Genomic DNA, 15,620 nt, shown 5'->3' with positions numbered 1-15,620 from the left:
AAGTTGATAACCTAGAGTCCCAGGGTGGATCTGGCCCAGTGAACTGGGGTTTGGTGTCATTCAGATGTGGGGGGGGGTTTGCCTCTACCACACAACTGACAGTCAGCAGGGAACTTTCCCTGTGTCATTTTGAAGCTGCGCAGAGGACAAAGGGCAGCAGCAGTGGCTAGAACCAGCCTACAGCAGACCCACGATGGTCCATTGTGGACTATTGCTGAAACACATTGCTGACCTCTGGTATAGACCAAATTCATTCAATACTTGGTAGTTTTATAAAAAGAAAGTTCTTCTAAGGCAATCCATTTTCCTACTAGCACTTCCCTATCTTGTCTGGGTCTTGCTTTTGCCATATATTTTTCAACCAGGTGACAATTCTGAAGAAGCAAGCAGAAAACTTGCTTCTGTTTATATTTGACATAACAGTATGTAAACACTCAGCCAACATAATCTGTCACTTCAGCCTGTATTGTCTCATCACTGCTGCCACCAACTTCATATAAAGGATGACAATGAAGAACGAGTCTTGAGGGACTTAGTAGATGGGTTTTGGAAGTAGAGAAACATCTGTCCATAATAAACTTCTGAATTCAGCTCAAATGGACATTTCCAAGCACCTCTGTACTTGGGACTAAGCTTCTTAAACTAAGACTACCAGATTTACAGCATCAAATGGCAAAGAGAGATCTAGCAGAATGAATATGAATCTACTTTTCTTGTCTATGGCAAATATATATATATATATATATGTGTGTGTGTGTGTACAGTACAACTCAGTTTATTAGTTAATCTTAGGCCAAGATGTATAAATGAATGAGTGGATAGAAAAATGCAAACTTCAAGTTTACATAACTATTTATTAATAAATTATTATAAAAGTCTGTAATTTGTAAGATTGTGACAGTGGAAAAAATCAGTTCAAGGGAGATTTTGGGTGGAATTTTTCATAGACATTAGACATTAGGGCTGGAAGGGACCTTGGAAGATCATCAAGTCCAGCCGCCTTTTACAGACTTTGAGGAAGTGAAAAGTATATACAAAAGTAATATAGTCATATGATGTTCATATGAACTCATGTTTGAAAGGAAAATGTATATACATATTTTAATGTAACTCAATATTTTTGGTTAAACACTATGGAAATCTCAATCTACTTGACTTTATCACTCAGGTCACTTACCATGCATTCACTTCCAACCAGGATTAATCTTATCCGATGCAACCTTCTGATTTTGTTTTGTTTTCTAAGTATGCAGAAGTGTTATTCAAATTAATTTACATTTTGAACAGAAGTATTGTTGCTTGCTTATTTTTTAATCTAGGTGACCATCTGAGTCTAATTCACTAAAACTAATAGTTTACAAAGTGAAAATGTGCTTTTTCATACTACTTTTAGTTCTAGTTCTAACATTGTTTTTTTCTTTGGTATCAACACCCCTTTCACATCTCCGGATAATTATAGGGGAATCAGACTGAAGCAAAGTATTTCAGGCTATGTTTTAGCCAATATAGGTTAGTCTCCTGTGTATTACTTCATTATTAAATATCTTTTGTACAAAAGCTTGTAAAAATGTTATCTTAATAATATGGGGTGTCATTATCACATCCGTTAGCTGAATAAGGAGTGGTTTGAAGTGGCAAGTTTTATGGGAAGAATTAGGACTGATCAGTGAAAGCGATAATTTATGAGGTTTTCTATAATAACTTTTGCTACATGTTACTAATAACTGTTACTGCTTTGTTAATATAAAGCCAATGGTTCATTATAGGCCAGTGAAATGTAACACGCTCAGTTCTTTGAGTTGTTTATCACCAGTCTGATCCAGATAAAGACATTCAAAACCAGTAAAATCTAGGGCATAGGCCAAGCATGGAAAATTGTAGCCTAGATGCTTAAAGTCTAATGAAGTTATAAACAGGGGTAGAACACAAAGGAATGGAATTCCATGGCAGCAACTGCTAAATTCTGCAACAGTACCTCCTAAATTCCATGGCAACCCTAATTTATTCAATCACCATGAATTTTCCTTTGTTCTCACCCTTCTGCCCTAGACAAATGCATAGAGCTATGGATCACAGGTAAAAATATTCATTGGCAAGTTTGATGAATATTTCTGAAGGCTGTTTTTTCTTTAGGTTCTTCAAGTGGCTCAACTTGCCCAGCTTCCACAAATTGTCTCATTAGCTGCTGCACTGTTCTATAGGGGGCCTAACTTGCAAGCTTCTTGTTTCTTTCCACTCCCCAGCTATAAACTGAACTTCACCTCTCTCTCTCTTCAATGACTGCTCGCCTAGCTTTATGCAACAGTGCATGAAGTATGCATTTTAATCCAATTAACACCTGCTAGTGGGCAATCCTGCAGAGTGAGAAATTGCTGGAGCAGGTAGGCGTAAAAAAGAAGTTGAATGCTCTAAAATGGTGAATTCTGTGGTCAACATGCTGAACTCCATGGCATGTCAGAAAAATTACCAGTTACAGAATTACACTCAGTGGGGCCCTTACTGAAATATATGGAGCGGTCAGGTCTGACAGCCACTGTTTCAGGCTCTGAGCAGAGGCAGACAAGTGACACTACAGTATTCACACTCAGTTTACACTTTGGGGGATTTTTTTGCAATTTTGATGGTTAGAGAATCATTTAAAAAATGTGGTTGTGTTAAGGTGATGTTGTAGTCAGGATGATCCAGGAAAAAAGGAGAGGCAAGCATCTTTTATTAGACCAACTGTATAGTTGGGAGGGATGCAGACAAGGTGTCAGTACCAAGTACCCTTTCCTCAGGTCATCTTGGTACCCAAAAGCTTGTCTATATCCCTCCCAACTATACAGTTGGTCCAATGAAAGATGTTGCTCACAAACACCCTTGTCTCTTGAATTAAAAACATGAAATTCTGCTGTACAGGTCTCTTCTAGAAGATGAATTTGATGGGAAAATTCTATAGATGTTAAATACACTGTTCCCTCATTATAAAGACTGAACTAAAGGAGGGTTATTAATCTAGAGTTTTAAGTGAGGTAAACATAAATGTCACTACTACTCCACCGGTAACGTACCTTATCTGTGCACTACTGAACATTATTCTAGCTGTTATCTCTATAGCTCCTTTGACATGAGTGTCTATTAACCATCACTGGTATTCTTCTTTCTGTTGCTCTAAACCAATGAATTGCTGGGTTTCATTTAAAACCGTGAAAAATATTTTAGTTTTTGTATACTACTATTCCTAATCCTTTTGCTGCTAAGTGTTTAAAGGTTATGCATATTATTGATATATATTCTCTTACTTTTTTGCCCCAAACCTTAACACCTTGCTTTTCTGTGCACTGAATTGCATGAACGATGTACCTGGACAAAATTAGAATTGATCACTATTAAGTATTTAAGTCACCTCTGCTAGTCAATTCCCTCATTACTAACTTACTTCCTTTCAGAAGTGCCCTTGGGTTTTGAGAGCAAATCAAAATTGGATCCACTTAAGCAACTGAGCTTTGATACCATACTTAATGACTTTTTAAATTTGTCATTTACAAAGTACTTCACAAGCTTCCCTAAAGTATAGATAAAGTATGCCCAAACACGTCAACACATTTTGTAGTATCTTAAAAATTGTAGTTTGCATGTTATGTATAGACCTCTTATTTTATATGTTATCTACGCCAGTCACTCCAGGCCAAATCATCTTCCTGGGATGACCTGAGCTTTGGACATACCAAAGTAGATTATTTAGTATTGCATCTCCTTCCCCCGTATCTCCAGCCCTATTCTATCCTATTGTGTCTGTACTATGCAATAAAAACCTGTATACAGCAGTGCAGGTTCTGTCTCCCTTGATAATATGTGGATTGTCCTGTATGGCAAATCTGACACATTGTTTCTAGTTAGTTTGGGTTTGTAATTTACTTCTCACAGTTGGAATCTATATTGCCATATATCTTACATTGAAGAGTTGGCTTGCTTGTTGGTTTTTGTACATCAAATATTAAGGTTAAGGTCAAGGATCCACCTGAGCATTGCAGTGCATTGGCCTAGCATGGTTAAGGCACAAAAGATTCCGTAGCCACCGTCACTCAAGGGAATGAGATTCCTAGCATCACATTCAGCAACCTTTGACCTAACAGCCCTAATGACCATTCGGTACCCATTTACAGCTGTGTTGAATAGAGGCAGCCTCTGGCACAAGTCCAGAACAGGGCTTGGCCTTGGGGACATGATTTCAGTGAGACACCTTAACTCATATGTCTCTGTGCCGTGACATAAAATGCAAAGGTTAGATTATCTACATGTAATTTCTAACATCTTTCTAGTTATCCCTGTTTTAAAGTGACAGCATGAGGAAAAAAGAAACTCCCCAAAACAGGAAAAAAAGAAACTCCCCTTATCCTTATATGCCCCCTCTGTACATTCTCAGGTAGATGTGCTCACCTTACTGATAAGAAGTGTCCCCCTTAGCCCTGACTTCTTTTTTTCTGTTAGCACTCAAGAATTGGTCCTGCTCTCTGGTACTGGCAATGGTTTTATGGTTTCTACAGAACTGTCAAATTACCAAGCGTGGACTCTTTACTATTGTTGAGTGAAGACAGAACTTTTCTTGACTTTCAGATTTCAAAGAGATTTTGCAGACACACCAGTTAGAAGAAAACTCTTTTTACTTGCAGCTGGAGTATTCCATTCAGACACACAAAACATCTGACAAAATCAAATTTATGGAGTAGAACTACATTTTACCATAACTGTCTATGCAAATTATGAAATGTGAAATATAATGTTGGGTAAAAATGCAAGGGGTAAGTAATAAATATTAAGATCAACTTTTAAAGGCTAAAACAGTGAAAATAAGAAAATTAAGTTAAATATCTCAGTAGTTGAGCCCTAATTCCTGAGACAGTCTCTTTATTCATGTTCCCCATGTGATTATATTTTATCTTTTGTTTCTTAGCATAAGCTGATGTCTATAATTCTATGGCATCTTGGGGAAATGCCAGAATATGCTGTTGCATAAAATTTACTCTGTTTTTAAATTGAGACAGCAACAAAAGACAAGGTCAGCACTAATTTAGGCAAACCTCTGCAAGTGATTTTCTTTCTAGATTTACAGCATATATAGAAGGGTCACTGGATGCTTAACTACCTCATTTACTATTGTGAAACTGATAATAATTAATTTAAAAGGACAATCAAGGGATTTTTCCTTTTCCATAATAACCTCTCAGAGATACAAAACACAAGTTTGGTTTCTTCTTTCAGTTCTGTCTTTCATTTTCTCTCCTTCTACAGTGGTATTACAAATACAGGTAACTGACCTTGCTTACATGGAAGGGAAGAATGAAAAAACAAACTTTTAAACAATGTATTAAAATATGTAGGTAGAAAACCTATAAGTTTAGTGGTACCACGGGTTTGACATATATTTAATGATGATGACTGTTTTTCCTGAAAACTGTTTACCTTTTAGGTGTTCCATTGCCAGTTCATGGTTGGTCCATAAAGGTACAATCTTCATTGTATGAGAGATACAGACATGAAGGGGTTAAAGAAAAGTTTACCTTGTCCTTGGTGGCTGAAGCAGCCTGGAAAGCAGCTGGAGCAACACCAGAAAGGGTGAGAGGTGGTGCCCCGCCTCCTTTTCAAGAAGCAGCTCACATGCACATGGGGATGCTCAGCAATTCAAAAGGGGCAAGAACAGCAGTTCAGGGAGGGCGAGAGACAGAGGAATCGGTAGGTTCAGTTGATTCTGCTGCAGTGGAGGAGTGTGGAGACTAGTACAGAGCCCCAAGGGAGGCAGAGCAGAAACCTCCCGTGGTCCCACAAATCTGGTGAGAGTGTTCTGGAGCAGGAGCAAGAGGGGGTGTACACAGTTAGTACAAGAGCAAGAATCTCCCTCCTAAAGCTTGCTATCAGAAGGCAAACAGAGAGGATGTCTGAAACAAAGTAGCAAAGAAATGCTAAGTGGGCTGCAGGACATAGAGGTTTCTAGCTAAAAAAAATTTGATCAGCATGAACCCTTGCCTGCCAAGCTCCTTAGGTTTCTGTACCCAGTACTTTACATTGCCACTAGCCTTCAGGTAGATAAAGTGCCACAACTGCACCTTATAATTTAGGAGTTAGATTATAGTTTGCTGAACTTTAAGATTCAACAGGAAGGTGATATATGGATAAGGCTACATGCAATTTCGATACGGCCGAGAGCCAATAGTTGAAAAACTGGGGTACTGGACACACCAAAGGGAGACCGGACGGGCATACACTGGGTCTGAAGAATCTGAAAGAAAACAGGATCGTGACAGCATGGACAAGCAATTTATCTGACAAGACACTAAACATCAAGGTGGTGTAAGGCTGGGGTGTAAGGAGTGGCAGAGCCTCAGAATCTCATAACGGAAGGAAATTAGCAGATATCCAAGTCCAGGGAGTTGAAGGGGGGGCTGTGACTGGACTGAACACCTCCTAAGTTATCAGACTTGGAAAAAAAACACATGGTAGGCAACTTTATGACAATTGCAATCTGAAACTCCTGAGATAAGGAAGCCCGGTGGCTTTTCTTGGAACAACGAACTTGAAGCACTGGGAACTCAGGAGAAGAGCTTCTGAGCCAATACTCATGCTTACAAAGGTTCTGTGCAAAAGCTAGCCTCACTCAGAATGGGGTGCAAAGTCAACCAAAGGTTTGAAAGCAACATAGAAAAAGGTCTGGGCCACAACTTCCCATCAACCTGTAAACAGATGTGATACCTCAACATTCACCAAGTTCCTTTATCCCCCCAACTAGAGTCCCTCAATCTATTGCCACAACATCTGAGGGTTCAAAACAACAATCAATCCCTATCTGTAGATCCTTGTTTATACACATGTAATTATCTTTAATCATAGTATAGTGAACATGTTTAAAATGCATGCAAGCACAGATTAGCATAGTAAAACACTGAAATATTTTCCTTGCTCTAGTTAAGTTTGATATAGGTTAATTTTCCTCTTTTTGTTCCTGCCTTTACTCTTAAATGTATTATATACATATTCTTTCTGACACATACATGAGAAAAGGGGGAGGACGTTTTAAAAAAAAATCTGAAATGTTTGATGTTTTATTGTAATGCCAAATAGAAGTTGCACTGTGAAAAAATACAACGATATGTTACATTCTATTATTCCCATTGATAACATTAGTTATAGTCAAGGTGCCAATGTAGAAGAATAACAGCTAAAACCAAATACGGTCACCTTAACTCGGTGACTTGACATGCAGGTGCATTATTATAATACCCCTGAAAAAAAGAAGACATCAGTTCTACATGAGGTAGCATGCCACTGTCATCTTTTACACTGTCATTAGTTATTCTCATTATAATGATATAATTTAATTTTATTTAAATCCACATCTTGAAAGATTTTCCTTGTAGGTATATCTGCATTCTACTTGTTCATTTCAGCATCTGTTGTGACACACTACTAGTCTCCACTTGACACTACATGCTATCTCCTATTTCTATCATTCCAGACTATGTTTTCTTTGTTATGCTACTGCCACTCAGGTTTGTTTAGCTCTTCCTGCTAATCACCTTAATGAAAGTTTGATCTTGCTACCTCCGTGATATCCAACACCGCATATCTAATAACACTATGAAACTGAATCCCAGTAAGAAAGAAGGGCAGCTGACTGCTCCCAAACATACGTTACATCTAACGTCTATTCCTTACCTTTGAAAGTGGTGTTTGAACTCTACCCGTAAACATGAAAATGATTTGTTTTCAAGACGGCTGCTGATTGTTCTCTTGATAACTATGTTCATGATACATTGAGAACCATGATTACTAGCAAGATATTACTTGGTTCAAAATGCTACTTAACAGGAAAGACCTTGATATGGCGCTGTAGAGGAACTTGAGTAGCATACATTTTATATTTTGGTGGTACAAATAAACCAACTCAACTAGCTAAGGATTTATTCCTGGAGAAAAATCCATGTATCATAAAGCTAGTGTAGCCAGTTCCATTCTGTTATTTTTTTGCCACTTTGCAAATATAGAGGTTGGTCAGAACATTGTTGTACTCCAGAAGTTCTTAGGTGCCACAATGGCCATTTTAGACCCTTAACAAGGAAAGTTAGTTTCTGCATTCCATCAGTGTAGTAGGCCATGCACAAGTTTAGATAATCACTTTGCAGACTCTTTTAACCTCCCGATCACAGAACAATAATAGGAGTTGATACTAATCAAAATTTCCATTCATCTTGTAAATAAGAAGTATAATTATAGTCTTTATTAGAGAGGTAGGGGAAGGGAATTAACTCTTCATTTTGGATTAAACAATTTACAGTATTGATACATCAAGCAAATGTTAATGATCCTTTCAGCATGCATTTTTTTCATTACTAGCCAAACTACTTCTAAGGTTAATCTTTTCTGCTTTCACAAAATAGAATATGAAGGCCTAAATATGCAACCTCACTCATATGAATAGTTCAGCACATGAGGAACAAGACACAATTCTGTAACTCCAAACCAGGGTTAATTCATTCAAAAGATCAGCTGGGTATAAACTAGTACTGTCCTTTGATATTAGAGGACATATCTGGAGGTACACAGATTTAGAACATCTAAGTTCTGACCCATATGCTTTAAGGACCATATTCTCTATACTTATATATAGTGAGTTGTACCTCACTTTTAAGTCAACAACACTACTTAAAATGAAGGTCAACACTGAAGATCCACTTGATCCTAATAGCCTATACAACATACTTGTGGTTTCAAAAAGCTTATTCTTCTCTGCTTATCAACCTTATGATATATCATACGTGAGATATGTTTCTAAAAAAAATTAATTTGATTGATCATTTTTGGATAAGCTACTTATAATGATTCAGATGACAAGAAGCTCAGAACTGAACTGATCAGGGTTACCAAGGACTTCAAGTTTTGCCCTTCTATATTCTATACAGTTTTGCCCTTCTATATTCTATATTTTGCCCTTCTATAGTCTATATTGCTTTCTCTCAAAAACAGATGGCAACATGCAGTCACCAGTAAAAGTTATATTTGAAGATACAATACTGAATTTCAAGATCTAATATAAGATAAATAGTCAGAACTGTAAAAATAAAAGTGTTACTTTTCAAAATGGATCTTCAATATGCTTTTCTGTCAGGAAATACTTAGCATGATCAGTTTATATTATTTTTCATTGATCAACAGACGGTTCAAACTTGCTAATATTTTAAGGCTCACATAATTCTGATTTAAGACAGAATTATACCAATTCTAAAAATGAAGCAAGTGGTCATAAGCTCTGTAGATGGTTTTGAATTAGTGCAAAATCTTGAAAAGTGATTTATGGCAATTAAGCTTTTTCTATACTATGTGGAAAAGTAGTGAATGCCAAAACCGATTTAATATTAAATGAAAATTGAGTTTATTATTTTGAGGTAGAATGATATCATTTGTGATTAGCAGCTCAGTCTAAAAAATGTCACCTTTTTACAGCTGAAATAGTATGTTGTAACGCAGGAACTGAACCATGTCAGGAAAAGAGAGCACACAGTACTTTAAATAAATTCAATGAAATCTATGCATCATGAGTTCACCTAATGTGGTTAGGTGCAAAAGAATAAAATTCCATTCAGAGAAATGTCTGTTTTATGCCTCTATCTCCTGAATACTTTAAATTGTATTGGAGAGTGCATTTCTCTTAAAGTATAGATTCTTGTTACTTCCTCTTCAAGAGAAGCATACCTAACAGGTTATTGATTTGGTTCTGAAGGACACAGTGTTTATTATGTAGGAAACCATTGCTGGGCACAAGCGTGAGAAATTAATGATGGCTTTGTAAGTGTCCACGCTGTGGTACTGAACCAGTGGGGCAACTGTCAATCTATATGATAATACATCCCCAAACTTCATAAAATCAGTGATGTGAAAAAGCATTGATTTTCCTGAGCTAAACAGGGTTTGTCAGACAGAAAGCCTAAAAAAAATTTACTCAAGTTAACACCTCTGCTTGTAAAATAGTTATTTCAAATTTGTGTGAATATTTTATAAGCAAACATACAAACATATGTCATGAAATCCTTACTAAATAAAATGCTAATAATGAACATTAAAGATTAAATTAACGTATCCCTTGTACTTTGCCTGTATTTCATTACATGTCTTTCCTTATTTAGTTAACATTACAATTTCAAAAATTACCTTTTCGAAATTCATTCATTGTTATCTATTGTCAAATTCATAATAGTTGGTATTTCATAAAAAGCACAACTAAAAAGAAATCCATTATCTGATCAAAACCAGGGATATCTGCATAGATATGTTCAAATGGTGAAAAACGTTGCAAGTTAAATCTTGCTTCCACTGAGGTCAATGAAACAAACATTGATCTCAATAAAATTAGATGGCAAGCCCAAAGACTGAGATCAATTGTACTAAGACAAAACTTCAGTAGTCCACATACATTCATTTGAAGTACTGAATATATGGACCCTCATGCAAAGCCTCCTTAAAGTCAATGGTTGTATTGTCTTCAGTGGACTTTGGGTCAGATCACTGAGGATGCTGACAGAAGTGACATTTGGTCCCCTGAAAACACTCTTTTAATGACAGCATTAAAGCAAATCAAATCACTGGCTAGAATAGGTTTGCTTTCTTACACAACTGTTTGCTTTCTTTGTATATGACTAACACATTGGCACTCTTGAGATTGAAAAAAAAAGAAAGAATGAAAGACTATCACTTTAATATATTAAGAATTCAAGTCAGGTAAAAAAAAGCTTAGAATAAAAAAAAGAAAGAAAGACTCTCTTCTGATGAGTAACTGAAATAGCTGAATGTTCCATAAAAGTACAGTTTTAAATGAAACAGATAGTGTAAAAGGGAATCTATTACAGTAGCTGGTGTCAAGCAGCTGCTTTATATGGCAGCATTGTTGGGGTTTCTCCTTATCTTCTTAAAATAGCTCACTTTAGAATTAAACTTGGTTTTGTTTCATTTTGTAAAGTGACTTGGGCTCCTTCTCTGCCCACACCATAGGATGGAGAATTAATGGATGCTCTGCACTGCTCCTCACAGCAAGCTCTTTACCAGCTCTATTTTTAAAAAAATGTAGTCACACAGTTTTGCTGTGACAAATTTAAAATTGCTTTATAAGAAAATATTTAAATGGTTTGTAAACATTTCAAGGGGCAATTAGCTCAAGTAGTACAAAACAATGCCCATGTGTTTTTCATGCATTGGTTCTGCATTGTGTAATTTATCTTTTTTTCCCTGTTTTAGTTAAAAAGATAAGAAACTATATTAAACAGATATAGGTACATATCACTTTGACGCACAGATCTGGTTAACAGAACCTCTTGTATACTTACCTTTAATGATTAACCACCTCTGATACATATAAAGCTTAATAATTTCATGAAAATATGCCCACAGGACTCAAATCCACTCCAATTACATTTGACAATTTATATGCTGTTAGTATACTGAAAACTATTCATCTTATTTCATGCTTTATATAAATATCACATACATTTTTTCCCCTGACAAGTTTGTTCACTGCTGACATTATAAAATTAACGTCCACAGATTCTACCTGAAGTTTGGTGGACAACATGCATGCAAAGTATTGCTATCTAGATTGAAGCATAAAAAGCTAGTATTTGGAAGACATCATAATGAGAAATGTTATCAAAACCAATACCTAAGAACTTACTGAATGCTTTTCTAGATATAGGTCACGAGTTCTCTAGAGTATAGAAACAGCATTTAAAAAGTGAAAGTTATGTTTATGCTATAATGTCTGATCTAGTAATGTTTATAATAATATAAAACATACTCTCGGTTATATATATACAATTCTGGGGCATCTTTACATTTCACACTTACACAGGTATATTATGACATATAGTAAAAGAAAGAGGCCTACCATTTTCCTCATCTGACTTATTTTCATTGTCAGAGTCAGTCAGTGTAAGGGCTGAATTTTCACGACTCGAGAGACCAGAACTGCGCCTGGATTTTATTCCTCTTCCCCACAGCCTTATAGCATGCTCTGGAGACATTCCTCCCTCTGTATCTGAGTCAGCATCAGACCCAGTACTCAAGGAATAACCTTGATGAAGTATTCCTATGTCTGAGCAGTAACCACTTCGATGGGGAGAGGGTTCACAGATTCCAAGTTCTGCCAGGGTGAAGTTGGTTCCTAGGGGAACATTAAAACAAAACAAAAACAGGGAAGAATTTAAAGCTAAATTACTTTAAAAATTAAAGTTACACACGTTCATTACTTCATAAATATATGCACTATTATGCCTTAGTAATACATTATGTAAGAAGAGCTATGGTTTTGTAAGGTTTTCAGGCCTCATTAGAAGCATATGGCATTGTAGAAATGATAAGTAAAATACACAAAACAAAAAAGTAAAGTCTGAAAACATGACATGAGTTTTTCCCCTCATATTTTCCCTCATCCTGTAATCCTTTAGGATCATGGTTAATATCAAGGTCACAAGCAGTCTTAAAGACCTGGTGTTTTTATATTACACACAGCATGGTGTTTGCAAGACTGGGGTCTTGGTTCTGACCTTGACAGTTGACCCCACTATACCAAAATGTTTCTAAATTAAGTGAAAGCCCCAAATGGATTTAAAATTATGATTTTAATGTTTTAATTTTTAAATGAATATTTAATATAGCTTAGTTGAAAAAGTTGAAGAATGCAAAATCATCTGGAATAGTAAAACACTGAATGTGATATATTCTAGAAAAAATATTACTAGCATCACTACTAACTAGTTACTAGTGTTACTAGTAGTTTTAACATGAAGTTGAAGTTAGGTTAGATATTTTGATATTTCTACTATATCTTAATGAGATGCTTCTCATCACGATTATCATGCTTTTTTTTTTTATAGCAGCATCCTCTACCCACAATATTTTTGTATTAATAGTATAGCACAAGCAACCTAAGTGGTAAGACTGTAATGTCTGGAGGCAAAACTTCTGGAATTTATGACAAAATAAGGTGGTTTCTAGCAGTTCATAATATAACTAAGCAGACAGGTTGCACTTGCAGATTCCTAAAGGTAACAGGCCTGTGCAAACAGGCAACTATCCTATTTGGATTCAGCCAATTCGGATTCGGTCAATTCAATTTAAAGATTCAAATCACTTTTCTGAATTGATTTGGGAAAGATTTGGCGATTCAGAGATTCGGCCATACGGTATAATGGGGAATCAATGAAATATCTATACCTTTGTTGTCTTTTGGATGATTTGGATGAAACTTACAGGGTTGGTAGCCTCTCATGAGGGCATGATATATTTTAAGATATATTCTAAGATATATTTTTCTATTTCTGTTTTTTCATAATAAACATAAACATAACATATAAACATAAAAACACAAGATAATCCATCACACACCACGAGTAGCATATATCCAACACAACATCTTTATTTCTTGCTGTCAATTCCCTTATAAAAAGAAAGGCTCTGTGACAGTCCCATCTGGATACCTTTGATGCTGCTGGTGCTATTGGTGTTAAGCCAGCTCAGTTATTTTGACCTGTCGTCGTTTACAGTGGTGGACCAAGCCAAGGCTGTAAGGGAGGAGGCCACCTCACGGAGTCACACTGTCATGTTGTTCAGAGGCTCCAGCACCAGGAAGGGCACATCTGAACACACACACAGTTCCACAAGCACACATGTCATGAGTTTTGCCTGCCTGAGGCCAGCGGTGCAGGACCCCAGACCGTCCCTGCACTTATCTCCTTGACAGCTGGCAGGCCTTGTGGCTGCAGTAGGGGCTAGCAGTCTGCAGTTTTCACCCCCCTGTGCCTTAACACACACAGAGTGTCACTCATGTCATGAGTTTTACTTGTCAGCAGCTTAAGGTGCAGTTTCCCAGAAACCCCTGCACCTATCTACTTGAAACTTGGCAGGCTTTATGGCCTCAGCAAAAGCTACCATCCCCGTAGTTTTCACCCCACAGTAGCTTAACACACACACACACACACGTGTGATGTGAGTTTTGCTTTCAGGATTTTGAGGTGCAGTTTCCCAGAAACCCCCTCAGCAGGGTCTACCACCCCTGCAAGTTTAATGCAAACCAGACAAAAAACAACAAAGTTATAGATATTTCATTGATTCCCCATTATACCCAATGGCTGAATCTCCAAATCACCAAATCTTTTCCAAATAGATTCGGAAGCTCCAAAGTGATTCGGAAAGCCTAAAGCTTCTAGCGATTCAATTTGGATTAATAGATTTGGCCTCCAAATCATCGCCAAATCCAAATCTTGTTCCAAAGCTTTGCACAGCCCTACTGGCTATGAGACAGTCTCTTTATTCATGTTCCCCATGTGATTATATTTTATCTTTTGTTTCTTAGCATAAGCTGATGTCTATAATTCTATGGCATCTTGGGGAAATGCCAGAATATGCTGTTGCATAAAATTTACTCTGTTTTTAAATTGAGACAGCAACAAAAGACAAGGTCAGCACTAATTTAGGCAAACCTCTGCAAGTGATTTTCTTTCTAGATTTACAGCATATATAGAAGGGTCACTGGATGCTTAACTACCTCATTTACTATTGTGAAACTGATAATAATTAATTTAAAAGGACAATCAAGGGATTTTTCCTTTTCCATAATAACCTCTCAGAGATACAAAACACAAGTTTGGTTTCTTCTTTCAGTTCTGTCTTTCATTTTCTCTCCTTCTACAGTGGTATTACAAATACAGGTAACTGACCTTGCTTACATGGAAGGGAAGAATGAAAAAACAAACTTTTAAACAATGTATTAAAATATGTAGGTAGAAAACCTATAAGTTTAGTGGTACCACGGGTTTGACATATATTTAATGATGATGACTGTTTTTCCTGAAAACTGTTTACCTTTTAGGTGTTCCATTGCCAGTTCATGGTTGGTCCATAAAGGTACAATCTTCATTGTATGAGAGATACAGACATGAAGGGGTTAAAGAAAAGTTTACCTTGTCCTTGGTGGCTGAAGCAGCCTGGAAAGCAGCTGGAGCAACACCAGAAAGGGTGAGAGGTGGTGCCCCGCCTCCTTTTCAAGAAGCAGCTCACATGCACATGGGGATGCTCAGCAATTCAAAAGGGGCAAGAACAGCAGTTCAGGGAGGGCGAGAGACAGAGGAATCGGTAGGTTCAGTTGATTCTGCTGCAGTGGAGGAGTGTGGAGACTAGTACAGAGCCCCAAGGGAGGCAGAGCAGAAACCTCCCGTGGTCCCACAAATCTGGTGAGAGTGTTCTGGAGCAGGAGCAAGAGGGGGTGTACACAGTTAGTACAAGAGCAAGAATCTCCCTCCTAAAGCTTGCTATCAGAAGGCAAACAGAGAGGATGTCTGAAACAAAGTAGCAAAGAAATGCTAAGTGGGCTGCAGGACATAGAGGTTTCTAGCTAAAAAAAATTTGATCAGCATGAACCCTTGCCTGCCAAGCTCCTTAGGTTTCTGTACCCAGTACTTTACATTGCCACTAGCCTTCAGGTAGATAAAGTGCCACAACTGCACCTTATAATTTAGGAGTTAGATTATAGTTTGCTGAACTTTAAGATTCAACAGGAAGGTGATATATGGATAAGGCTACATGCAATTTCGATACGGCCGAGA

General features: G+C 37.1%; 2 protein-coding genes across 2 annotated transcripts in view; both read right to left on the bottom strand.

Moving 5' to 3' along the window:
• Positions 1-12,168, bottom strand: part of LOC102385477 (teneurin-2) — an 818,212-nt gene extending 806,044 nt beyond the window's left edge. Inside the window, exon 1 of the mRNA XM_025205636.1 lies at positions 11,906-12,168. Coding sequence (XP_025061421.1) covers positions 11,906-12,041 — 136 coding nt within the window. The 5' untranslated portion in view covers positions 12,042-12,168. The remainder of the gene's footprint in view (positions 1-11,905) is intronic.
• A 2,986-nt stretch (positions 12,169-15,154) lies between these two features.
• LOC106722296 (teneurin-2-like) overlaps positions 15,155-15,620 on the bottom strand; it is a 91,736-nt gene continuing 91,270 nt past the window's right edge. The window contains exon 3 of the mRNA XM_014520754.2: positions 15,155-15,259. Coding sequence (XP_014376240.2) covers positions 15,192-15,259 — 68 coding nt within the window. The 3' untranslated portion in view covers positions 15,155-15,191. The remainder of the gene's footprint in view (positions 15,260-15,620) is intronic.

The sequence above is a fragment of the Alligator sinensis genome, unplaced genomic scaffold (assembly GCF_000455745.1).
Source record: "Alligator sinensis unplaced genomic scaffold, ASM45574v1 scaffold7_1, whole genome shotgun sequence".
Taxonomy (NCBI): domain Eukaryota; kingdom Metazoa; phylum Chordata; order Crocodylia; family Alligatoridae; genus Alligator; species Alligator sinensis.
The sequence above is the reverse complement of the archived record's forward strand: the minus strand, read 5'-3'. Positions and strand labels throughout refer to the sequence as shown.